At 34.3% G+C, this 22456-nt stretch overlaps 7 protein-coding genes across 9 annotated transcripts; 4 read left to right on the top strand and 3 right to left on the bottom strand.

Moving 5' to 3' along the window:
• Window positions 1-746: 746 nt before the first annotated feature.
• Window positions 747-3926, bottom strand: LOC138134465 (NADH-cytochrome b5 reductase 2). Its single transcript, XM_069052757.1, has 7 exons — window positions 3806-3926; window positions 3135-3195; window positions 2285-2369; window positions 1786-1911; window positions 1603-1721; window positions 1151-1550; window positions 747-1096 (listed from the first exon to the last, which is right to left on the bottom strand). The coding sequence occupies exons 2-7, from the start codon at window positions 3186-3188 to the stop codon at window positions 924-926; spliced, it is 957 nt and encodes a 318-aa protein (XP_068908858.1). The 5' UTR covers window positions 3189-3195; window positions 3806-3926; the 3' UTR covers window positions 747-923.
• Window positions 3927-4382: 456 nt separating this feature from the next.
• Window positions 4383-4985, top strand: mRpL51 (mitochondrial ribosomal protein L51). The gene has a single exon (XM_069052776.1). It carries the CDS (start codon window positions 4465-4467, stop codon window positions 4939-4941), a length of 477 nt encoding a protein of 158 aa, XP_068908877.1. The 5' UTR covers window positions 4383-4464; the 3' UTR covers window positions 4942-4985.
• Window positions 4986-5188: 203 nt separating this feature from the next.
• On the bottom strand, window positions 5189-9395 carry LOC138134456 (dipeptidyl peptidase 9). The gene is made up of 9 exons (XM_069052738.1): window positions 9205-9395; window positions 8675-9143; window positions 8343-8619; window positions 7172-7451; window positions 6556-7111; window positions 6196-6504; window positions 5797-6019; window positions 5555-5747; window positions 5189-5480 (listed from the first exon to the last, which is right to left on the bottom strand). The coding sequence occupies exons 2-9, from the start codon at window positions 9107-9109 to the stop codon at window positions 5276-5278; spliced, it is 2478 nt and encodes an 825-aa protein (XP_068908839.1). The 5' UTR covers window positions 9110-9143; window positions 9205-9395; the 3' UTR covers window positions 5189-5275.
• Window positions 9396-9605: 210 nt separating this feature from the next.
• Window positions 9606-12361, top strand: LOC138134459 (tudor domain-containing protein 5-like). Of its 2 annotated transcripts, XM_069052747.1 has the most exons (10): window positions 9606-9621; window positions 10072-10272; window positions 10325-10504; window positions 10561-10673; window positions 10760-10990; window positions 11049-11277; window positions 11342-11529; window positions 11587-11731; window positions 11789-12001; window positions 12061-12361. In XM_069052747.1, the coding sequence occupies exons 2-10, from the start codon at window positions 10270-10272 to the stop codon at window positions 12184-12186; spliced, it is 1428 nt and encodes a 475-aa protein (XP_068908848.1). In that variant the 5' UTR covers window positions 9606-9621; window positions 10072-10269; the 3' UTR covers window positions 12187-12361. The 2 variants fall into 2 exon arrangements, with proteins under 2 accessions (XP_068908848.1, XP_068908849.1); XM_069052748.1 differs by lacking the exon at window positions 9606-9621 and having other exon boundaries at window positions 9815-10272; window positions 11049-11250.
• A 788-nt stretch (window positions 12362-13149) lies between these two features.
• On the bottom strand, window positions 13150-22411 carry LOC138134475 (peptidyl-prolyl cis-trans isomerase-like 3). Of its 2 annotated transcripts, XM_069052773.1 has the most exons (5): window positions 22287-22411; window positions 21996-22232; window positions 21821-21939; window positions 21632-21774; window positions 13150-13360 (listed from the first exon to the last, which is right to left on the bottom strand). In XM_069052773.1, exons 1-4 carry the CDS (start codon window positions 22287-22289, stop codon window positions 21645-21647), a joined length of 489 nt encoding a protein of 162 aa, XP_068908874.1. In that variant the 5' UTR covers window positions 22290-22411; the 3' UTR covers window positions 13150-13360; window positions 21632-21644. The 2 variants fall into 2 exon arrangements, with proteins under 2 accessions (XP_068908874.1, XP_068908873.1); XM_069052772.1 differs by lacking the exon at window positions 13150-13360 and having other exon boundaries at window positions 21619-21774.
• LOC138134470 (3-oxoacyl-[acyl-carrier-protein] reductase FabG-like) lies at window positions 18561-19541 on the top strand. The gene has a single exon (XM_069052763.1). It carries the CDS (start codon window positions 18667-18669, stop codon window positions 19438-19440), a length of 774 nt encoding a protein of 257 aa, XP_068908864.1. The 5' UTR covers window positions 18561-18666; the 3' UTR covers window positions 19441-19541.
• Window positions 19680-21830, top strand: LOC138134460 (tubulin alpha-1 chain-like). Its single transcript, XM_069052749.1, has 6 exons — window positions 19680-19863; window positions 19919-20141; window positions 20193-20494; window positions 20721-20891; window positions 20957-21313; window positions 21362-21830. The coding sequence occupies exons 1-6, from the start codon at window positions 19852-19854 to the stop codon at window positions 21626-21628; spliced, it is 1332 nt and encodes a 443-aa protein (XP_068908850.1). The 5' UTR covers window positions 19680-19851; the 3' UTR covers window positions 21629-21830.
• Window positions 22412-22456: the final 45 nt, after the last annotated feature.

The raw sequence follows: 22456 nt of genomic DNA, 5'->3' as shown, positions 1-22456 counted from the left end.
AATTCTCAAAATTATGTCATTTTACTTCTCATTTCATTCAGAAAAAATCGACCGTGAATAAAATAACGAATTATGCAGTGAGAAGTAAAAAGTTGTTAGGTTCCTAATCGCTTTCCATTGTTTTTTCGTAAATTGCAACTGAAAAACGGCGATAAAATAATACCATCAGTTCAGTCGTCGTTTTGCTTTTGTCGGTGAGTTTGTGTTAATTCGCGGAAGTAATAATAACTGTAATACTCAAAATGGCACATCTTACAATTAACGAATTGACCGATATTGTGCTCGAAGCCGATCAAAACGCGGTCCAAGCCCGACATATTTATCAAGTGCAGTTTCCTAATCGTCGAATACCCAACATTCGTGCAATTGTGAGCAGTGTTGAGGATCAACCAGGTACCAGAAGACTTGCAGGTCAGCATAACATTTTACACAGTTCAGTATTTGCAGCCTGGCGATTTACCATCTATAGACAGGAATTTTGCGAATGGTTTTTAGGACAAGACAAACTTGAATCAAACTTTTTTAAATAATGTAATATGCGCCGATGAGGCTTCAGATTATTGTATTTCGCGGTCTTAAATTTCCATACGACGCTTATTAAAGAAGTATTCAGTATTATTGTGCAATTTGTATTTTAAATATTGATAATATTAAAATTTAGATTCCACTAAATAATTGTTTAGTTTTAGATAACACTTTTAATTAGTGTCACAATATCAATTTACTGACGATAATAAAAAAATCTCTTGAAACGTACAATTTATTGTCTGGAATAACGTTAACAGCAACTATGTATATGGAATCGTTGAACAAACAGGGAATAACAACCATAGAAATCTAAAGAACTAAACTCAAACCAGTTTAATCACCTTTCGTAAATTGATAAAAAAAAAGAATAACAAATTCAACAGACTGGTACTCCATTAATAAGCGAAGCAAAGATCTTTATCGTATTTCAGTTTTTCCAAATTCGGATTACAAGCATAATTAATCATTGGTGGTGGGCCACACATGAGTACAATATTATCATTAGTCGGCGGGAAAAGATGTTCTTGGATCATCTTCTCGTTGATAAAACCCGAACTGTACTTCCAATCTGAAACAAAATTAAGTCATTTCCGACATGCGCAAACCTCATCCTAAAACTCACCATCTCCTGGAGTATCCAAAGTATACCAAAGCTCAAACTGATCCGGATGTTTCGCCACAACTTCCTCCAATTCTTTCCGCACTAATATATCTTTTTCCGTCTGATTGGCAAATACGAGTCTTAGCTTTGTTTTATCGGTGGAATCCTTTGTAATGTGCCTGACAAGTTGCAGCATCGGTGTTATTCCAGTCCCGCCAGCTATCATAGAAACTTTATTAACGGTGATGGTTTGTGGCGGATCTTTCCGCAGTTTCTTAATGGAAAAGTTTCCATGTCCTAGATATTGCAAACGACCCGATGGTCCGCGTACTTCAATTGTATCGCCGATTTTCAGACTCTCTAAATGCTGAGACATTTTACCGCCCTCGGGGAAGCGCGGATGCACATTTTTAAAATAAACCTGTCACAAAAATTTGTTTGAATACGATTTTTGCTCGATTGCAAATTAATACCTTGACGACTAAATCGACATAGCCATAATCGTCATCTGACGATACTGGAGTGTAAGAGCGAATGATCAAGTCGTCACCGATTTTTGCCGACAGATGAATATGCTGACCAATCGGAAGTCCTGCAATGCACAATTTAAAAGAAAACTTAATTGAATTTCGCCACTTGTTATCTTGCGGTCTTACCAAGAACATGATCTTTCGTTGGTAATCCAAATCTAAATCTTCTGGTATCATGACTTATTTCTTCTTTTTCAATTAAAGGAAGCGAATATTTAGCTTGAGGATCCTCTAACAAAATTTTCTTTTTGCCTAAAAGTAGATAAAGCAAGAGGAATATGTTAATAGGATGATTGTTGTAACCATTTTCTTGCAACCAAAAATACCTGCACCGATTGTCGGCAATTCTAGTTTAAAATTAATTAATATAGACATAAATGTTGTGTAACAAACGAAACACAAAATATGAAACACACCAAAAACAAAACTTAGCAAGTAAAAATTTAATTTCATATTTTTAAAGAACTCTTGGGCAAAAGCAAGATGAAAACAACTTGACTAAGTGTTATGTATGTGGAAAACGTTGTCTAATCTAATCAACGTCCATAGGTTGATTGTTCAACCAAGTTTGGTGGAAACGTAATGTAAATATTACGCATGGAAAAAAATCAAAGACCATATCTACCTTTTGATGTTTTTGAAGACTTATAAAGATGATAAACTATTATAGTTGTAAGGATTACACCAACTCCTAATGCTATAGGCAAAACCTAAAAATAATCACGTTGGATTTAGTGCGACAGTTTAAAGAAACATTTGTAAAAAAAATAAATAGAAGCTAATTTTTACGGAACATTTATTTAAATTAGAATCGTCCATTTTCCGATGACCCACCACGATTCTGTTCAAAAAGTGTACGTGTGCGTCTGTTTCTGTGCTATTTTCATCATTTTCGTGTAAAAATAACATGGACGTTACTCACACAATAATAGGTGAAGGACAAAAATAACATTACATAGTTTTCCGGGTACTGACTGGCTGCTAAACTCTACATCCTAGACGTTCCTGTTCATTTTACATTTGACAAATTGGATGAAAAATCACTTGTTTTAAAGAGCCAAATTTTCTCCAAAAAAAAACCGTCTGGGTTCAACAGCCAAAGGTGTAAAAATAACGATTTCACAGGGTTTTTTTTTATATTTTTTTCCATAAAATCGAAAACGAAACGAGGATTATTTAGCTGCGGTTACTCAACATGCTTTCAAATTGAAGGTAATATTTAAAATTAGAATATAAAATTGAAAACGTTAAAAAAAAATCATCCCAAATAAATAACTATAGGACAACGAAAACCGATTACGTATTGCAAATTTAATGATTCAGAAAAAAAAAACAGAAACCCACGTTTTTCATTGTCCGTTTGAATTCCAGTTTTTTGTTTATTTTGTTAGAACTTGTGCAAACTAAAAAAAAAACTATCTAGCTATTAATGTTAGGGTTATTTTGTAATCTACTACACAACGCAAAAGAATTACCAACTGATGAGGATTTTGTAGAGATCGATTCATTGCAAACATTTTACTCGCCATCGTTTCTCTAAAAAGAGCATTCACTTCAATGATTACGAAATTAAGAAGTTCGCTTTGAAAGATCCAAAATACTAAAATACAAAATAGATGTCGATTTCGCGACAAACTGAAGGAGGAAGTCTAGGTAACATCATTAACATGCAAAATATTTAGTGCGATTCTGTTTCAAAATTTAGCAATATTGTTATTGAACAACATTGATTATTTTCCATCAATTAAATTAAGGAATACACAATTGCTGAAGGCTTCAAATAAAAAAAAGTCGTTCAAGATCACCGATTCATATTAAAACCTGCTTTAAATACAGTCCTGAAATTGACATTTCAAATAAATGTTAAGATTTCGTTAACAATAATATCCAATCATGTCGATTACATCATAAGATTTCTTTTGAAATACTCAATTTATCACTCATACTCTCTATTTCCGTGAATTTTGATAACTTTACATGCTTCGGGCGTACAAGCACCTTAATCTTTTCCTCCTTCATCACGACTTAACCTCAATTTGTAAATTAACTTTAAACCAATTCTTTTGTTCTTATTTCATAAATATGCAGTAGATAAGCTTTTTGAATTTAATTACGATGAGAAACGTAATGAATTTATGAAGATTACCTGATTGTTTTCTTCTTTTGACATTGCTATAGCGTACTTTGAACCACTCGACTGGTTTCAAAAACTTACTACGTATTACGTAAAGGATAACTAGCAATCAGTTAACTTACCCCACTCAATGTGTTTGGCATGTTTTTACTACCTATTTAATGTATGTTATGCTAAATATTAGGCTTATCTAAACGTTATCACACAACGTGATTTCAGACACTTGTCTGACAAGCAACTGTTGAACGTGTTCACCCAATTTTATATTTAGCACTTTGTCTATTATTTTTTACGACATGCCGTTAATGGTTACAAATTTATTATCAGACGATATCAATTTCAAGCTAATAAAAATTTGATTTCTTGAAGGGACTGAAGGGAGTGCCACAAAGTTTTTAAATGTTTTAAAATATCAACATAAACTTAATTGTTGTCCCTAAAATTGGTTATAAAACAAAATTTAAAAAAAAATCAATTTAAATATTTCGGAATTTCAGAACTTTTAGATATATTTTTTTTTTAATTCTCAAGGTCCATTCACACAGAATAAATTATGATTATGAATTGTCGTTAGATTGCGCCATCTATCGACCATCTGCAAACACGTGTTGACATTACAGCAGATGACAGACCTTAACTAACCTCACTTTCGGTAATCTAAAGTTAAAAAGATGTTTAAAAATATATCGACTGCATCCCTGAACATCGGAAAACAATGGTTGCCTGAGGTACTTCAAGTTCGTTTTCGCTATCATGCAGACAAAGTGGCACGGGGTCCGTTACTTCGACGTTACGGTTATGAAGAAAAAATTCTGCAAAGGGGAACTCTGCCGAGGTTAAAAGGGGCTCCCAAACTATCGATGCCAACTTATACGCCCAGAGATGTCTGGTCAGAGAAAAGGGCGTTATTTGGACAAAACGATTATATAGATATCTTGGGAAATGAACGTCTGCATCCTACCAGGATACTGTATAATGTTCCGCCATGGTTACGCGGGATTGGAGGAAACGAATATCAGGTGATGATCAGAAAAAGAAAAATGTTGGCTCAAACGCCATATCCGTTGGCACGTCCAACTAAATGGTACCAGTTGGAAAAACGTATTAGGTATTTGTACCAATTTCTAAATCGAAAAACAAAAACTTAAACTGTGTAATTGTAATTTAAATAAAAGTTTTATAACGGTAAAAACATTTGGTTTAATTATTAGAAATTCATATAAATAATTTAATTTTTACAATTGAATTAAAAGCATTTCTAAATAATTGTGATATTAAGTAGAATTATATTTACAATTGCATTCAAAACTTGTTACAAAGCTGACTGTTCAATCCACATTTAACATACAAGAAACAAAATTTCTTACTAACAATTTTATGAAACACACATCTTGATGAACTTTCTAATCAACTTTTATTTAATTAGTTTCATTTTAATACTGGTTGACTATCAACAATGATGTTTGAAAGACAATACAAAAATTATAAATGATTTTGAAGAAATGACAGTAAAGTTGTTTCATAATGTTTGCTGGCGTCAATGTGTCTCAACGAATGTCTTTCATTTGGATAAATTTGCAACTGATACGGCTTGCCTGCTTTCACCATACTGTTAATCAACTGACTTGTATGATAAAAATGTACATTTTCATCTATCAGGCCGTGGATAATTAAAAGCCTATTTTCCCTGCAATTAAATATAATTTTTACAAATATCAGTATCCTCGGGGTGACCACGTCGTCACTCAAGAAAAAACTTACTCATCTGGAAACTTGTTGATGTAATTCAACACTGATCCCTCTATATATCCTTGAGGATTGTGTTCAGGCAAATCCATGTATCTCTCTGTATAACCTGTGTCATACAAATTCCAGTTAGTGACTGGAGCTCCTGCAATGGCAATTTTGAATATATCTGAATAGTGAATTAGACCCATCAGGCTTAAATAACCACCTAAAATGACACATTGATCAACATCAAAAAACAGTCATTTCCAAGTTACCATAAGACCATCCGTGAATCGCAACACGATTCAAATCGATAAAATCTAAACTATCTGCCAACCACTTCAGTACTTCAACTTGGTCATCTAATTCAACAGTCCCCATCCGCCTTTTGATATGACTTTCAAATAACAAACCTCTGTGTTGTGAACCTCTGGAATCTATTGACACAACACAGTAGCCTCTAGCTGCCAGCATGTGCATCCGCAATTGTCTCATTCCCTGCGAAAACAGTTACGTCAACAATAAAAATTAAAAGAAAAAAACACTTCGTAATTCAAGTGTGTAATAATTCAGTTTTTGCTTATTTTATTTGACTGATAAAATAATCACATACGTCACACAAGAACTCAAATTCTTTTTATTAAATACAACATAATTAAAGTCGTGATTATTACTTTGAACGAATTTGAGACAAGTTGAACTTCTGGACCACCATATATGTTGAGTACTGTTGGATATTTTTTACCATGTTCGAAGTTGTGGGGTTTGAAGACCATGGCGTACAAAACATTACCAGATGATATTTCATGCGTATAAAGTTCTGGGCAATAATTGTTGTTGGCCAAGGCGGTAGATTCTAACAAGTAACCTATTGGAGTCAGAGTGACACCTTCCACGGTCCAATCGGTGTGCGTTATTCGGAAGACTTGGCAAGCGGGTGGTTTCTGGATATTACTATAAACGGTCACGATCATTGTGCAGTCCTAAAACCAACACATTAAATAAATATCGTATGTAGCAACACCTGGATTTGCCTTGTTAAAATCGACAGAATACGAAAAACCTGGTCTAGTCAAGAGTCTCACTTCACCTGGTCTTCTCAAGGATACAACGTAAAGATGCTTCTCTAACGGCGTCTCTTTCAGCCCCATAAAATAAACTAACTGTCTTTCATAGTCGACCCACACGTTCTGCGCTAAAACTTCCCATTCCCCTGACGTGAGTGCCACCTTGGACAATATTTTCGGTTGCAAAAACACATAATCCATCGGTTCCGTGCTCTCCGTGACTCCATTGGTGTACGGTATTATTTGTGACGTGATCAAATACAAATGTCGGTAGCCGGTGTCTTCCGAAGCCCAGATAAATTGTACTTCGTTATTGTGATCGTTGGACGGCAAAAAGCACAGCAGATCGTGTACGTTGACCCAAATACGCGACTCTTGGGAGTAGATCACTTGAACGACGGGGCTGCCGAGGTGGACGCTAGTTGTGTCGTCGTACATCGGAAGCACTTCGGTAAAATTACTAAGCGAAAGAAGCACCAAATCGAGCTTCTGTTGCCGTCGGTCCAACAACTGGACCCAAATACTGCAAAATTGTTTGGTTCGTTTTATTATTGCAGTGAATGGTTCTGAGCAAGTGGCTTACTATTCGGAATCTGGGGTCCAACCAACCCTGACAATGTATTCCATCCATGGAAACAACATCGACAACGAAAATTGTAATTCTAACATACAGACGTCCACTATTTGTCGGTGGTCGTTGATTTTGAATTCCACCATTTTCAGGTAGGATTTGGAATTTGCGCAACCGGCACGTGGAAATCGAAATTCTTCCACTTCGCCCGTGTCAGACTGAGATGAAGGGAAGCAGACGATTTTCACGTCACCATCGTCTACCTCTTCGTACAAAATTCGATACACCCCCCCTACAAAAATGAATTTTCTACTGTCTACATTTTAACGTCTATTTCTTTGTTATAATACTTAATTATAAAATAATAATATCTGCTAAATGATTACAATATTTGTATTATTTGCAATCCCAGAAGCTCGTCCTCAGGTATTACTAAAAAATCGGACAGGTTGTTTGACAGCAAAAATAATTATTGATATCGCAACAACCAGCAAAAAGTTGGGTTATTTTAATGATTAGATAAAGAACGCAAAAAAAAACCACCTACAATTGCATAAAACCTAGTTCTGGGTACATTACATAAGTTATTTCTGAATTACTTTTCTGAAAAAAAACCATAATACGTAAATTGTTATGATAATGAAATAAGTTCAGTTAAATTTCATTCAATTGATTCAATTGTTTCCAAAATTAGACAGGGTCATCGATTTGCAATAACAACAAAACAAACAGAAATATTGGCGATGATAAACATTTTTGTATATTAAAAAACGAGTTTCATAAAGAAGTGTTTATTTCATGACGAATCGAAGAAACAGGTTATGAAACGAGTTTTTTTTATACAATTTTTTTCTATTTTGCACCTTTCGAGCCGTTTTTAAATCAAAAGTAAGAATTTTCAAATTCTGGGGATTTTTATGATGGTTGGCAAAAAACAATTGAAACACTTGTCGACTTTGGGTATTGGTTTACGCTGCCAGAATCCTTTAGACTTTAGAGGCAGTACCAACATGAGAAATGTAAATTGCACTATCGCTATTAAAGAACCGCTTTTAGCTGTTACGACACCGTTTTTGGTATCGTAACAGCTCTGTTACGAACTCAAAGTAGAAAAACATATTAATATACATGTAATTTTACTTATTTATCAAATTTTAATAAAGCGGTCATAATAATAACTCACCTGTACATGCTGGTTGCCACCAGTAACCTTGGTACCTACAAAACTCTTCTTGCATAACATATGAAGGTACACCTGCACATAATGGATCATCTGCTAGATGTCTACCACCTTTATGAGCATAAGTCAGTCTAACATTAGACCCAGACACTGTATGGGTTACCCAAATGTCATCATTGCAAATATATGCTACGAGATCAGGATTTGATGGACATATTTGTGGATTCAGTTGGGCGCCAATTATGGTCATATGTAATTTGGTGGGAAACAATGGGCCATTCTAGATAAATACCATAATTAGTTAAAATAAGACTCAGATATTAGAAAAAAAATACCGAATATCCATTATCTATGCATTGGAAAAGACTACTGAAAGCTGGAAAAATAATCTTTCCTGATTCACTGTGAATTTCGTAAGTATTAATTCCCCAAGTGGCCAAACGCTTTCTTTCCCATAAAAGTTGTTCTTCGCGGGAAAATTTATTCGTGGATGATAGACTTGGAAAATTTGATTCGATTACACATTGCCACTGCAAACGCAAGCTAGTAGGTTGACTTATATTAGGTACGTCGGCAAATAATAAAGTCGTTTCCCATCCATTTTGCGGCGTGCTTAAAAAATAAATTCTGGTCCTGCCATCTTGCAATGTCCGAAATGAAACAGCTGTGGGTATCATTGTGGATAAACTTGACAATTGCCTTCTGAGGTCGCTGACGACACCCTTTAGTTCTGACCAACTTAATTTATTCCCAGTCCGTTCTATTTCCATAGTTTATAATTTATCACATCTGGTATTCATAAACCTACAGTTTGAGAAAGGAAAGTTTCCAATGAAAATGTCCAACGACTTGGCCGATGACTTACTGATAATGTAAAAAAATTAGTCCAATTCACTTAAACCATGATACTTTAAAAAAATACTTGTAAGTTCATATAAACGTTTCTTTTCTGACCCAAATAAAAAGTTAACCTTATTTACTTGTCATCCAATTAGAAGGACCAGTAACAATGGAGCAGTCTGACCAACGTTAAAACCCAGAAAGCACCATTTCCAACGTAAAAAGTAAAAAAAGAAGAAAAGTTTTTTGTGTTTTTTTTTTTTTCTTCCCACGTGCAGTTCTAAAAACTTGTGCCACACTTCTTGATTTAAAATTGCATAAAAGTGTGACAACATATATAAACTCGTTTTATCCAATGAACTTTTTTTATCCCAACAAACAAACTGACAAAAAACAGAATTTTAATGTGTATGTAAACGATAATACAATACTGCTTATAAATGTGATGTAACCAAATTCATATTCTCTAATTGCTCTATTTGTATAGTTGGTTGCAAAAAAAATGGGAACTGTCAGAATAAAATGGACACATTTTTACAATTCTTTCATGGTGTAAAACCTTCTTACGAGAGAGAGATTAGAATTATGGTCAAAATTCAGTGATATTTTTAAAAATTATTTGATAGGAATTGTCTACAGGAATTGTCAAGTGACAATTAATTGACAAATGGACGGAACCAAATTTACATTGGGGAAATTTTCATTTCCCGTTTTTTTGCAACAACTGTATTTGACCTAACCTCACTCTCAGCAGTTCTGTCAACAACACAAATCCGTCCGGCACCAACGCCAACGGTTAACGAAAGAACTCGTTGTAGTGTCATATCTGCTTTTATTTTCAATTTTGACTCGGTTGGCCATTCTTATTACTTACTGTTACTTCTAATTCTAGATTCCCATTAGTTCTATTACTGCAGTAGTTAAGGTGGAGTGCGGTGTAAGTTACCTATTTAGTGTTTATAAACAAAGTATTGAACACGTGTAGAACGTTATCTAGTTTCGTTATCAGTGCAATAAAGTAAAAACCTGTTTGTTTCAACAGTGTTGTAAAAATAGTTAATTCCGGAAATTCAAAAGAAATTGTATAAAAATGGTACTATACTTATTACGAAAATAATTATTTCCATTAAGAATTATTGTTTTAGGACTCTTCTGAAGAAATCAAATGTATAATAACCAGTTTATTAACTTCAAATCCTCTTAAATCTACAGTCAAACAACTTTGTGCAGATTTTGTGAACACAGTGGGTTACAAGATACCCTTTCAAAAATTTGGATTTAGCAATGTTGAGAGTTATCTTCGATCAATTCCAGATACAGTTAGGGTACACATTTTTTAACATGTTTTTACTAAGCACCAGAATAATTTTTTTGGTATTAGATTTGCGGATCAGGTCCAAGTGCTGAAGTTCAAGGTATGGTTAAAGAAAAGTCAGCTCACATAAATTTATTGGTTGCAAAACAGAAAAAAGACAGTATTCCATCACATAAGAGGTAAAACTTATGGGTTTATAAGCAATTACATAAATTAATTACATCTTGTTTTTTTCATGTTAATGAAATGATTTGAATTATTGTAGGAAGCATATCAAAACATACTCAAATCATAATAATAGTGCATCATCATGCCAAAGTAACTCTAGTAATGGTAGAGCAGCACGAGGAGAACCTAGTTTTAGATCATGCCACTCTGAAAGCTCTTCCTATGAGTATAAGCCAAAAGTTCCCCCCCATGTACAAAATAAATTAAGGAAACTTATATTACAATTTCCTGATGGTATCTGGTGCACAAAATTACCAGCAGAATTTCGGTACCTACATTGTTAAAATGTTATTAATTAATCATAATGAATGTGTTCTCTGTTGTAGAAAAATGTTTAAAGAAGATATTAGTTATGAAAAGTACAATTATAGATCATTGATTGAGATGTGTTCTGATTTACCAGAAATATTTCATTATCTGCAATTGACCTCAAGTGATTTTATGTTATATGATAAAAATAAACCTATACCATCTCTAGACCAGAATGATAAGTTTACAGATTTATCCAAAGATATTCTAAAATTGGATGTAAATATTAATCCTGTTTCTCATAATGTCTGTAGTTTTATTCTTTAATTTATATTTAATAGTTAGATTATGTAATTTGATACTATTTTAGTGGTCAAAAGGTCCCTCGCTAATACCCGCTGACGTTCTATGTTTATCAGATGAAATTCCTCGGGGTTTTCCTTTTCACGCTCAAATTGGCGATGTTGTTGATGTTAGTGTGGGAGAAATAGAAGACATCACCAAATTTTGGATTTATATGACCTGTGGTGAAATAAAAACACTTATGGACGAATTGCAGTAACTAAAACCGCTAGCTTACACAATGAACTTATGTAACAAATTTATTACTTGTAGAACCCTTTTTCGTCTATCACGAAATAGATATGTAATCCCTCAGATATTAATGACAGAAGGATTGTATTGTACTGTTTTTTGCGGCAATGAATACCATAGATGTATTATTATTGATTTACTACCCAAAACACCCGATTTTATAAAAGTTAGTTTTTTGACTTGTACACATGGATTATGTGCTAACAGTTTGTTTTTATTTTAGGTGTTATTTATAGATTATGGTGATGTAGCAAAGGTACACAGGAGTAAAGTATGGTTTCTGCCAAAGCAATTCGGCAACGTTCCTTGTCAAGCAATAAAAGCTAAATTATCCAGCATACACCCCACTATCGCTACTACTGAAACCGTCAGTAGATTTAGGCGACTAATCACCAATCGGCTGCTGGTAGCTAAAATCACCAAAGTTGACGTGAAGGTTTGTTTTTTTATTCTAAATACTTTACATTTAATAAAAATCATTCACACAATTTGTAGAATCACACTTTGGAAATATACTTGGCTGACATAACAAATGAAGAAAACATATTCTATATCAACGATGTACTTGTTGAAGAAGGATACGCACTTTACATTGATCAAATGATCACAAGTCGAAAATGATGTTCACAAAGATAATGAATGTATTATAATTTAACTAATTTTATTTTCATTGAAAGTATTTTTTCAATTGCTGTACAAACTAAATTAGGTATGTAATAGGAAATTAACGAGTTGTGTTATAATCTTGTTTTGTAAGATATAAAAAAAAGGAATAAATAAAGATCATTTCAATCCACCTGTCTATTGTTAGCTAATATTTGGCATTAGAGCCAGGCTTTTTTATTTTCATTAAAAACAACCCAAAAACAGGTAAGATTTAAACAGCTGATGCGTTCACAATCGACTCTTCAAGGCCAACCTTGACCAGAAATTTAAACAAACACCCGATATAGCAGGCTCTCTAGAAGCCCTGTCTATCATTAATATCATCCTTGCATTTGTTTCTATCTAATTTTCAACGATGATGGAACAACAGGTTCAAAATTCTATTGCACTTGCAATGAACATGTTAGGTCAGCTGAAATTCTTATAAGACTCCACTAACGATTTGGGAAAGAAACTCTGTCAAAGTGTGCTCCATTAGTGTCAAAATTTAGTCAAGGTCGAAAACGCGTCTTGTCTCACGCACAAGGCCTACGAGGTTTTTCTATAGAAGCAGTAAGAATAGAGATATTTTTGACAATTTCCGCGTCCCCGGTTGTATTCCTTAAAAGGTTTTCCGTTTTCTTTTTGGTTTACTGTCAGATGTTCTATTTAGAACTTATTGTAAAATACTTAGTTACAAAAATATAGTTTATTTCGACATAGGTACGTAAACAACGAAATTAGTTACAATAACAAATAAAAAAAAATCACAACGAAGTAATAAATAATCCATACATAAAACTAGGAGGAAATACTGATTGGGACTTTTAGAATCGAATATTCTGCTCCTCGGTAATCCTCGCAGGTGGCTGAGCGGAAGGTGAGTTTTGCGACCTCGCAAACTGGACTGTCCTCAACACCTTCATGAACTTGGGTTGGCTGTCGGAAGTACTCTTAACACCTCTCCAGTAGACGGTTTGAACAGCATTTCTTCCGGCGATGTAACGTGTAGCAGCACCAACCAAATTTTTGCCCTGCATTTTGGATGATTAGTTTCTCTGCTTGCTTCTTCTGTACGTGAAGTCTCGATGTCAACCAAAAACTGACATACATATTTTCGCGACCGGCGCAATTTATACCCCGTCCTAATCTGAAATTATCAGGACCGGCTTTAAGCAGTTCCGATGATATCATTATGTACACGTGCTCAGCGCGAAAGCGAAATTGTAGACATCACAGAAACACGTGCTAAAAGTAATGGAAGTTTGTGTTTTGATGAGCTGTTGATAAAGTAATTCCATCAAATCCAGTTCTAATATAATCTCTATAAGGCACTGAATGCAATCAATATTTTGTAACGAGAAAAAATAGTGTAATAATAGCTAAAAAAAATAAGTACTTATTTACACAGAGGTACATACCTATTTCATATGTATTTAATATAATATTTTGTATTATTTATATGCATTTAAAATATCCTTTTAATTGTTTGTTCCCGTTGTTAAAGCATTATTCCATTAATCCTTAGCTAATTAAAATCCCTTTCACTTCCCTAGGGAGTTACATTTGCATTTTTTAAATAAACAGTAATTTTTTCCATTAGCAACCATTCATGACAAGGGAAAAAACTTAAATTCTTAAGACTAGAAAAAAATGCGTATTTTATTTCATTCCGCCGTATGTAGGTACAGTTAGGTATATGAATGTGTAATTTTTTTTTTAAGAATTAAATTAATTATTAAAAAGAAACATAGTGTTAACATTTTGTTAGTGAATATGTCCTTGCAAATCCAGATTGTTTATTAAGTCAATGAAACTAAAAATTTTTTTTTAAATTTCAAAAACCAATCTAAAAAATTATAATTATTCACACATAAATTGAATGTTCTTATTAGAAATAAATAAGTATTATCAGTAAATTAATCAACGAAGCAACACGAAACATCTATAGGAATTACTTCATCAGCTGCGTTAAAAATTGTCAACTGGTGATTAAGATTTACGCAAAAATATTGTTGAGAAAGTCATATTCTAAAGTTCTTGTTTAAATCACCAAACAAAAGACGTCAATAATGTTGTGATTGCGACTGGGAATGTTTAAGTATTATTTATCGCCTATTTATGTAAAACAATAACAATAAACAAAGGAAAGTGTAAGTTGGTTAACATTTTTTTCAGTGACGTCAGTAGAGCTGTAGTTATCAGAATGTTGACAGTCTGTGAAATAAAAATCTTCCGGACACGCGTTGCTCTCCTGCCTGATTCGAATCGATAAAATTGTCCAAAATTGATCAAAGTAAAAACGTGAGAAATGAGGAGAGTAAAATAAACGAATGTATTACACGTTACAACACAACATTTTTCCAAAAGACTACCTTCTCGACTGTTTGAATGGATTGTTGCATTAATAATAACATGTATAAGTTTTTTCTGCCGTCAAAATAACTATTGGACTAATTATTATTTTATTTCAATGTTACAAATATGATCAAAGTCGATTAAATAATTTTACATAAATAAATGTACCAGACCATCAACAGACCAATAACTCATTCATATAGTTGACTGTTTTGTGTATATTTTCTTGCACAATTTATTATAAAACAAGAAGCAGACCTTGACAATTGTCTTCTTCTACTGAGAAGTACCCGAAAATAATAAGACACGATTAATCGTTAGGGGCGTTTGAGTAACAGCAGAAATAAATGGTGGATAGCCAGCATTCTAGCTGAACTGAGCTTTGGGGATTGTCTTTGCTTCACAATAGTAGTTTATTTAACGAGTTCGTGTGTAATTTGGGCTTTTTTTGGCATGAGTGGGCCAGTTTAAAACTCGAGTGAAACGAGAGTGCCAAAAAAAGTCCAAATTACACAAGAACGAGTTGAATATGTACAACGTTTTTTTGTTCGACGAGCTCTCCAAAGGCTCCAAATCGCTGAAAATCTTTAAAATTACCTTGACGTTTCGTTTTGACAAGTTGTCAAATTGATCAAAATCCGTTCACACAGGAGAAAATTCTCAGATTCTGACAATGTCGAACAAAAAATTATTTCTTTGCTCGTCATTACTTGGTACCTACGATGTAAAGGCAAGCTTGTTTGTTGTAAATTTTTAGGAAATGTACAAAATTAGTTCATGAAAATTCATTAATAGCGAATTTATCATGCTCACTAATAATGGATTTACCCAATAAGAGATGAATAATTTTAACTGATAAAAATTATCATTTATTATCTTTCTTGTTTACTTTTATTGTACTTTGTGCTGTATTATAAGGTTTTCTGAACACGTGATACATTATTAATTTCACTAAAGTAAATAGAAATTAGGTGTAATGATCAGGTGATCGTTCATGCAACAGATCTGTTTATGTATGGGCTAAATTAGAAAAAACAATTGCTAGACAACAGTACTAAAAGTAGAACAATACCTAATAATGACGCTATTATCAAAGAAAAAATTTCATTCATTAAACTGAGTTGTATCATATTCACAGAAGAGCATTGAAGATTTCTCTAAAGCAGGAAGCATTTCATATTTTTCAGTTTTTTCAGTACTCGCTTACTGGATGCTAGATGGCTATTTCGTGAAACTGAAATATGTAGTATCACTTAAAAGTTAAATTGAAAGGTTGATTCTGTTAACAAATTCGCATATGGCCTTATTTCTGTGAAATTTTCATATTAGTGATGTATATCGTCATTTTTCGTAAAATGATAATTGCTCTCTGAAGATCAGAGTTGAGAGTTGAAAATATGACATTACTTGACTTACTTGATATACTGCTTTTATCTTAATTGGGGAGTAGCTGACAACTCTTAACCCTAAACCATATCGGCTTTTATAAAAACACGACACATATCGTAAGATATTGCAACACACTATAAATATCTACAAGTTTTTTGTAGAAATTTTTATTTTACATTCTTGGCAGCAAGGGCGTAGCAATGATTTTTTGCTGGGGTGGGCCAGATTTTAAACCACAGACAGATGATAGATAGATATTGCAGAGGTATCTTGTTTTTAATGTGTTTTACTTTTATCCTGGGGTGGGCCAGAAGGATTCTGGGGTGGGCCGGGCCCACCTGACCCCCCTCCCCCCTTTGCTACGCCCTTGCTTGGCAGACGAACTACGAAACTAGGAAAGTTTGTAATATTTTCCTTTTCATTGTACTTATCGAAAAGAACTCGACAAATCAATTTTATTTCTTTCGGACCATGACGGCAACCTTTTTTTATTTAAGTAAATGGCACTGAAAACATTCTGAACCGGTAAATAGGTAATCAAGGATTGGTAAAAGAGGATTTATTGAGTGCATGGTCTAGTAAATCTAGTAGTAGATCCAGTAGATTTCTTATGGAGTTACAACAAAGGCTAGGGTGAAATGACGGCAGTTTCCAAATTAATCATTCTGACTGTGAGTTGCAAAAACGATTATTATCAGACTGCCAAGAAGAGGAAGGTAAATATTTTGCACAATTACGAGTACCTATGAAGATTGTTTTCTTGTCAAAACATTTTTCTTTTGTTTATGCTGTACAGGGTGTTAGGACTGTTAGGGGAATGTTCTGAAGATGAAGATAGTTTTCATTATTCTATTAGAGGTTCTACAACAAAAGTAGATGCCTCGGTGTAGAATTTCCTTCATCAGATGAAGAAAATGAGTATTCGTTAAGTTTTTTCCCCTTAACTGACCATTGTATGATACGCCAGTGCCAGCGGTAAATCGGATTGGAGAGCGCGCATCCTAAGCTCCGCCCTATCATGTTTCGTTTTGACTTTACCTCTACCTCTACAAGGTGATTCACAAATAGTCTTTGATTTAGCGCCTTATTGGCCTTATTCTTGCAACACACTTCGCTGTTTTTTAAATTGAACGTCATATTTTTTATAAGTTAGGTAAGTTTGACCATGGCCAACTGTATCGATATACACTAGACGTGTATACATGGCCGTTTCATTTTGCAATTTCTCCATAAGAGAAAAATTCCGATGAAACAATTGAAATTTCCCGTAAAGTAGCGACGCCATACGACTATAATTTTAACCAATCTTCAATCTACGAGTACGTCAACTTGTCAAATATATATTCTTGGTTAGGTAACGGTTAGTTGTCGTATGTTATTTGTCTGTTAATTTGCTTGTCACTCGAAATTAATAAATTAAAATGAACACAACGAAACTAAACACGACAATCATCAACTGAACAATAAATGTTATAATTGACAATGAGCACAGAAAGGTAAGAAAATACTTCAAAAATCTGACGTTTGTGACGTTCAATTTGACAATTTCAAATTAAAAAAATTATTATGAAAGGATCCAACAGATGTCGCTACTTTACGGTAGTTCATGGTTTGCTTTCTAGGAACACTTTTATTTTGAAATTGAAACGGTCATGTATACACGTCTAGTGTATATCGATACAGTTGGCCATGGTTTGACTACATAAAATGTCGTTGATGTTTTAGAACACCATAATATTGTCTGTTTTATTCGCTGCACGGTGCTCTTCGCGATGTTATAATACTGGGCTACCCTCCGGATCCACCACCTTTCTTCTAATTTGGAAAGAATGAGCACTTTCGCGTTTTCGGTTAGATTAGGCATTTTGTTTGTCAAAATTGACATTGATCATTGACAAAAAATGTAGGTGCATTTCACACTGTAGAAAATTAGGTGTACTCTATAATTTTGAAATTAACTGTACCATATTTTAGATTGATTCATAATTTCTTTTTTTCCAATCCAATCACTTCTGTTTAAATAATTCTTCTTCCAGTGTCTCGATGTAAAGAAATTACAGTTTTCCGGCAGATGCAACCCGTAATACACGCATGGATTAAAATAACTTGTCGATAGAAGCCAAAAGTGATCCTACATAAAAACAGATTATAACCATATGACGCAATAGCAGATTCTAGATAGATGAGCTATTTTTTGCGCAACAATGTCACTTGTCAATAAAAAGTAATTGATTATTATTATTCTTGAGGAGCAAATAATTTTGTATCTTCTTTCCGTCAAACAAAAATTGTTTGATTTGTCTTAAAAAACTGATAACCTACAAAGTATAGGTACTTTCTTATGGTTTGCAAATATAAATCCATATTTTTGATGTTTCGTAAATTAAAATTATTTTTCAAAGTATTGCATCGATTTCTTGATAAAAATGACCAATATTATATAAATCAAAAGGTTCAATTAAATTGTTAAAAAAAATGTTTTTTTAAAAAATGGTTTCGGCATTTTCGAAAATTTGGCAGTATTTGATTAGTTACATAATCTCACTGATATTAACCCAACCTTTTAAATTTATCTAAAAACAAACATAAATAAGAACCTGTATTCTATTATCTCCACTTGTTAACAATGTTAACATCTAACACATATAAGCAGGAATGACCTTGATCCTTACACTTAACTCGTAGCCGCGACAGTGCTTACGTTTCACCATGAACTTCGCAGGAAAAGTAGTGCTAATAACAGGTGCAAGTTCTGGCATAGGTGCAGCCACAGCAAAACATTTTGCCGGGCTGGGTGCCAGTTTGGCTTTAGCCGGAAGAAACTTGGATAACCTAAAACAAGTTGCGACGCAATGTTCTTCGCCTAGCAACCAACCAACACCTCTTCTCCTCACCGGTGAACTGACCAATGAAAAAGACACCGAAGATATTTTTCAAAAAACGATCACACATTACGGTCGTCTCGACGTCTTAATTAACAATGCGGGAATTTTGGAAACGGGAAGCATAGAAACGACGAACTTACAACAATACGACAGAGTGATGAACACCAACGTTCGCTCGATTTACCATTTAACGACATTAGCGGTGCCGCACTTAATTAAAACAAAAGGGAATATTGTTAACGTTTCCAGTGTTAACGGCATTAGAGCTTTCCCCGGAGTTTTGGCCTATTGTGTGTCAAAAGCTGCAGTGGATCAGTTCACAAGATGTGCAGCTTTAGATCTGGCCCCAAAACAAGTAAGAGTGAATTGTGTTAATCCCGGAGTAACGATCACGAATCTGCATAAGAGAGGGGGGATGAATGAGGAACAGTATGAAGCGTTTATTAAGAAGAGTCAAGAAACCCATGCCCTAGGGAGACCTGGAAGACCTGAAGAAGTAGCAACGACCATTGCCTTCTTGGCTAGTGATGATGCTAGTTTTATAACAGGCGCTACTGTGCCAGTTGATGGAGGAAGACATGCCATGTGCCCCAGATAAACATTTTTTCAAACGTAAAACACTTACTTTTTTAACAACTGATGTGCTTTGAATTAATTGTTACATAAAATTACCAAAATAAAAGCAATTGATGTGCCAAAGTTTTTTTTTTGAAACGATAAAAAGCTTCATAAGGAAGTTGTGGAATAATCATGTTCTTAAAAATATAAAAATCAAACTGAAGTCAATAAAAATCTTGACAGTATGTCTCAACAAAATTTAATCGTCTCAACTCCCTGAATATTCCTTTTGTCATCATGACAGCAAGATCAGAATGTCAAATTGTTGTCACAGTGTCCAAATTCTAGTTGATTAATTCCGTAACTCTTCTCAAAATTCCCGTAAGAAGTTTAAAATTTCATTTTCATTTATGCTGGACCAAATGCAGAACAAACCTGGCGCAATCATATAATGCCTTCAAATGTAAGCCACGTAAAAATTGTCCGCACTTGATCCCCGTTGACTAATTATTCTTTAGAGAGAGGTTGTACAAATTCACATAGGTCAAGCTGGTGTTCAGATAGCAAACGCCTGTTGGGAGTTATACTGCCTTGAGCATGCCATCCAGCCTGATGGCATCCTTTATCCAGGCTACCACAAGAACCGAACAGATGACAGCTACAACGCGTTTTTCTCCATTTCTGGAGCGGGAAAAGCTGTACCTCGGGTCGTCATGGTGGACTTAGAACCCACTGTAATAGGTGAATATCTCGCCCGTACTCGGAAATCGTCTTTAAAATGTGATGCTCTAGATGAAATTCGTACTGGACACTATCGACATCTTTTTCACCCTGAACAACTGATGACCGGTAAAGAGGACGCCGCCAATAATTTTGCCAGAGGAATGTACAGTGTAGGGACGGAAATGATCGATCTGGCGTTGGACAGGACGCGAAAAGTCGTAGATAATTGCAATTCTCTCCAAGGATTTATCGTTTTTCGGTCTTTCGGAGGCGGTACAGGATCAGGATTTACAACGCTGTTCTTAGAAAGAATGTGTATGGATTATGGGAAGAAAAGTAAATTGGAATTTGCTGTCTACCCTGCACCTCGAGTATACTTTTTTTTACTTTTTAAGTATTACTTAACTCGTTTTGCCAACAAACAATTTTTTCCGAAGACTAGGAATTACGTCACATTTGCGAATACATCAGTGTTCTTTTTTTATTTGGTAGATGTAATAAAAATGTATTTGACATTTTCCAACTCCTCTGCGTGACGTCACAGTGGCGAGAGTACCACATTTACAGTTTTTTACAATAACAAGGTTTTGTATGTAGATTTCTCCTGTGATTGTTGAGCCCTACAACGCTGTACTGACAACACACGGATGCATTGAATATGAAGATGTTTGCTTTGTAATGGACAATGAAGCCGTGTACGATATTTTGGCGCGAAATTTGGATGTTCCCAGACCAACCTATACTAATTTGAATCGACTATTGGGTCAAGTAAGGAATACTCGCATAATATTGAAATGTACAAAGCAATCTAATCTCAGGTCTGATTATTTCAGGTGGTGTCTGCAGTTACGGCATCTTTACGATTTGAAGGAGCTGTAAATGTAGACCTGATCGAATTTCAAACAAATTTGGTGCCCTACCCGAGAATTCACTTTCCTTTAATAACTTACGCACCATTCGTCCCAGCCACTAAAGCCTACCATGAACAGTTATCTGTGGCGCAATTAACAAATTCCTGTTTTGAACCAGCCAATCAAATGGTAAAATGCGATCCTAGAAGTGGTAAATACATGTCATGCTGTCTGCTGTATCGTGGTGATGTTACACCAACAGATGTCAATAATGCTATCACAAATATAAAAAATAAAAGAAGCATAATGTTTGTTGACTGGTCACCTACAGGATTTAAAGTACTGACACATATGGTGCAATGCTTTAGTTTAATTGAGTGTTTTTAGGTTGGTATTAATTATCAACCACCTACTACAGTACCAGGTGGTGATCTGGCAAGAGTTCAAAGGGCAGTCACAATGCTATCAAATACCACAGCAATTAAAGAGACATGGCAGAGGATATTACATAAATTTAATCTGATGTATGCTAAGAGAGCATTTGTCCATCACTATGTTGGTGAAGGAATGGAAGAAAGTGAATTTCAAGATGCTAGAGAGGATTTAACTGCTTTAGTGTTAGATTATAAAGAAGTGGATGTTGATAGTTATTAATACCTTTTTATTAATCTTATCCTGATGCTAATGGATTCGCGTGGATTGTTATACTGTTGATTCTTATATCACTCAAAGGTCTAAAATTTTTCTGATTGACAGCAACTTTTTCCAACTCATCTAGTGTTTCAAAACCGTCTATAACTCTAAAAAGTGTTGTACAAAATGAAGTTAATAAACTGCATTACTTACTTTCCAAAAATTGTGTATTTTAAATCTAGATGTGGATGAGCACCATAAGTTATGAAAAATTGGCTTCCATTAGTGTTTGGGCCATTATTAGCCATTGAAACTATTCCTCTTGTGGAGTGCTAACAAAATAACTTAACATGCAGTTATACAATTTAAAATGACACCAGCAAATAACCTTTAATTGTTCTTTGAATTCATCTTCAAATTTTTTATCCCATATTGATGTACCACCTTTACCTGTACCTGTAGGATCACCAGTTTGAACAATGAAGCCCTTGATATTTCTATGAAATAAGTTGCCAGTGTAGTATTCACTGGCACATAGGGCTAAAAAGTTTTCACAGGTTTTTGGGCATGATTCACAGAACAGCTCAATTTTTATGTTTCCCAAATCGGTGTGTAGAGTTACTGACTTGAAAAAAAATCGATTACGTCGTAATTACATAAAGTACCTAACGTAACTCACCATTTTTTCAAAGCATAAATTAACAAAGCAAAAACAAACACATTTGCGTCTGTAACACCTATTTGAAATATGTCATGTTTTGTTGACATTAAGAAGTGTGGCCAATCTAACGAGAAAAAAAACATACATTCCCTATAAATTAAAATTTACCGCAATTTACCGCATCCGCG

Source organism: Tenebrio molitor, chromosome 7 (assembly GCF_963966145.1).
Source record: "Tenebrio molitor chromosome 7, icTenMoli1.1, whole genome shotgun sequence".
Lineage (NCBI taxonomy): Eukaryota > Metazoa > Arthropoda > Insecta > Coleoptera > Tenebrionidae > Tenebrio > Tenebrio molitor.
Note: the sequence above shows the minus strand (reverse complement) of the source record. Positions and strands in the feature narration are given on the sequence as shown.

Excerpts from the sequence above, each read along its gene's own strand:
- LOC138134465 (XM_069052757.1), bottom strand. The coding sequence starts at position 3,188 with ATGGCGAGTAAAATGTTTGCAATGAATCGATCTCTACAAAATCCTCAT. Across the intron at positions 2,370-3,134 it reads TACAAAATCCTCATCAGTTG|GTTTTGCCTATAGCATTAGG; the intron begins GTAATTCTTTTG and ends GATTATTTTTAG. Across the intron at positions 1,912-2,284 it reads GTCTTCAAAAACATCAAAAG|GCAAAAAGAAAATTTTGTTA; the intron begins GTAGATATGGTC and ends ATCTACTTTTAG.
- mRpL51 (XM_069052776.1), top strand. The coding sequence starts at position 4,465 with ATGTTTAAAAATATATCGACTGCATCCCTGAACATCGGAAAACAATGG.
- LOC138134456 (XM_069052738.1), bottom strand. The coding sequence starts at position 9,109 with ATGGAAATAGAACGGACTGGGAATAAATTAAGTTGGTCAGAACTAAAG. Across the intron at positions 7,112-7,171 it reads TGGACCCCAGATTCCGAATA|TATTTGGGTCCAGTTGTTGG; the intron begins GTAAGCCACTTG and ends ACAATTTTGCAG. Across the intron at positions 5,481-5,554 it reads ATCAACAAGTTTCCAGATGA|GGAAAATAGGCTTTTAATTA; the intron begins GTAAGTTTTTTC and ends ATTTAATTGCAG.
- LOC138134459 (XM_069052747.1), top strand. Across the intron at positions 10,991-11,048 it reads AAATTACCAGCAGAATTTCG|AAAAATGTTTAAAGAAGATA; the intron begins GTACCTACATTG and ends TCTCTGTTGTAG. Across the intron at positions 11,732-11,788 it reads AAACACCCGATTTTATAAAA|GTGTTATTTATAGATTATGG; the intron begins GTTAGTTTTTTG and ends TTTTTATTTTAG.
- LOC138134470 (XM_069052763.1), top strand. The coding sequence starts at position 18,667 with ATGAACTTCGCAGGAAAAGTAGTGCTAATAACAGGTGCAAGTTCTGGC.
- LOC138134460 (XM_069052749.1), top strand. Across the intron at positions 20,142-20,192 it reads CTTAGAACCCACTGTAATAG|ATGAAATTCGTACTGGACAC; the intron begins GTGAATATCTCG and ends GTGATGCTCTAG. Across the intron at positions 21,314-21,361 it reads GGTCACCTACAGGATTTAAA|GTTGGTATTAATTATCAACC; the intron begins GTACTGACACAT and ends GAGTGTTTTTAG.
- LOC138134475 (XM_069052773.1), bottom strand. Across the intron at positions 21,940-21,995 it reads AATTCAAAGAACAATTAAAG|CACTCCACAAGAGGAATAGT; the intron begins GTTATTTGCTGG and ends TTATTTTGTTAG. Across the intron at positions 21,775-21,820 it reads AAATACACAATTTTTGGAAA|AGTTATAGACGGTTTTGAAA; the intron begins GTAAGTAATGCA and ends AACACTTTTTAG.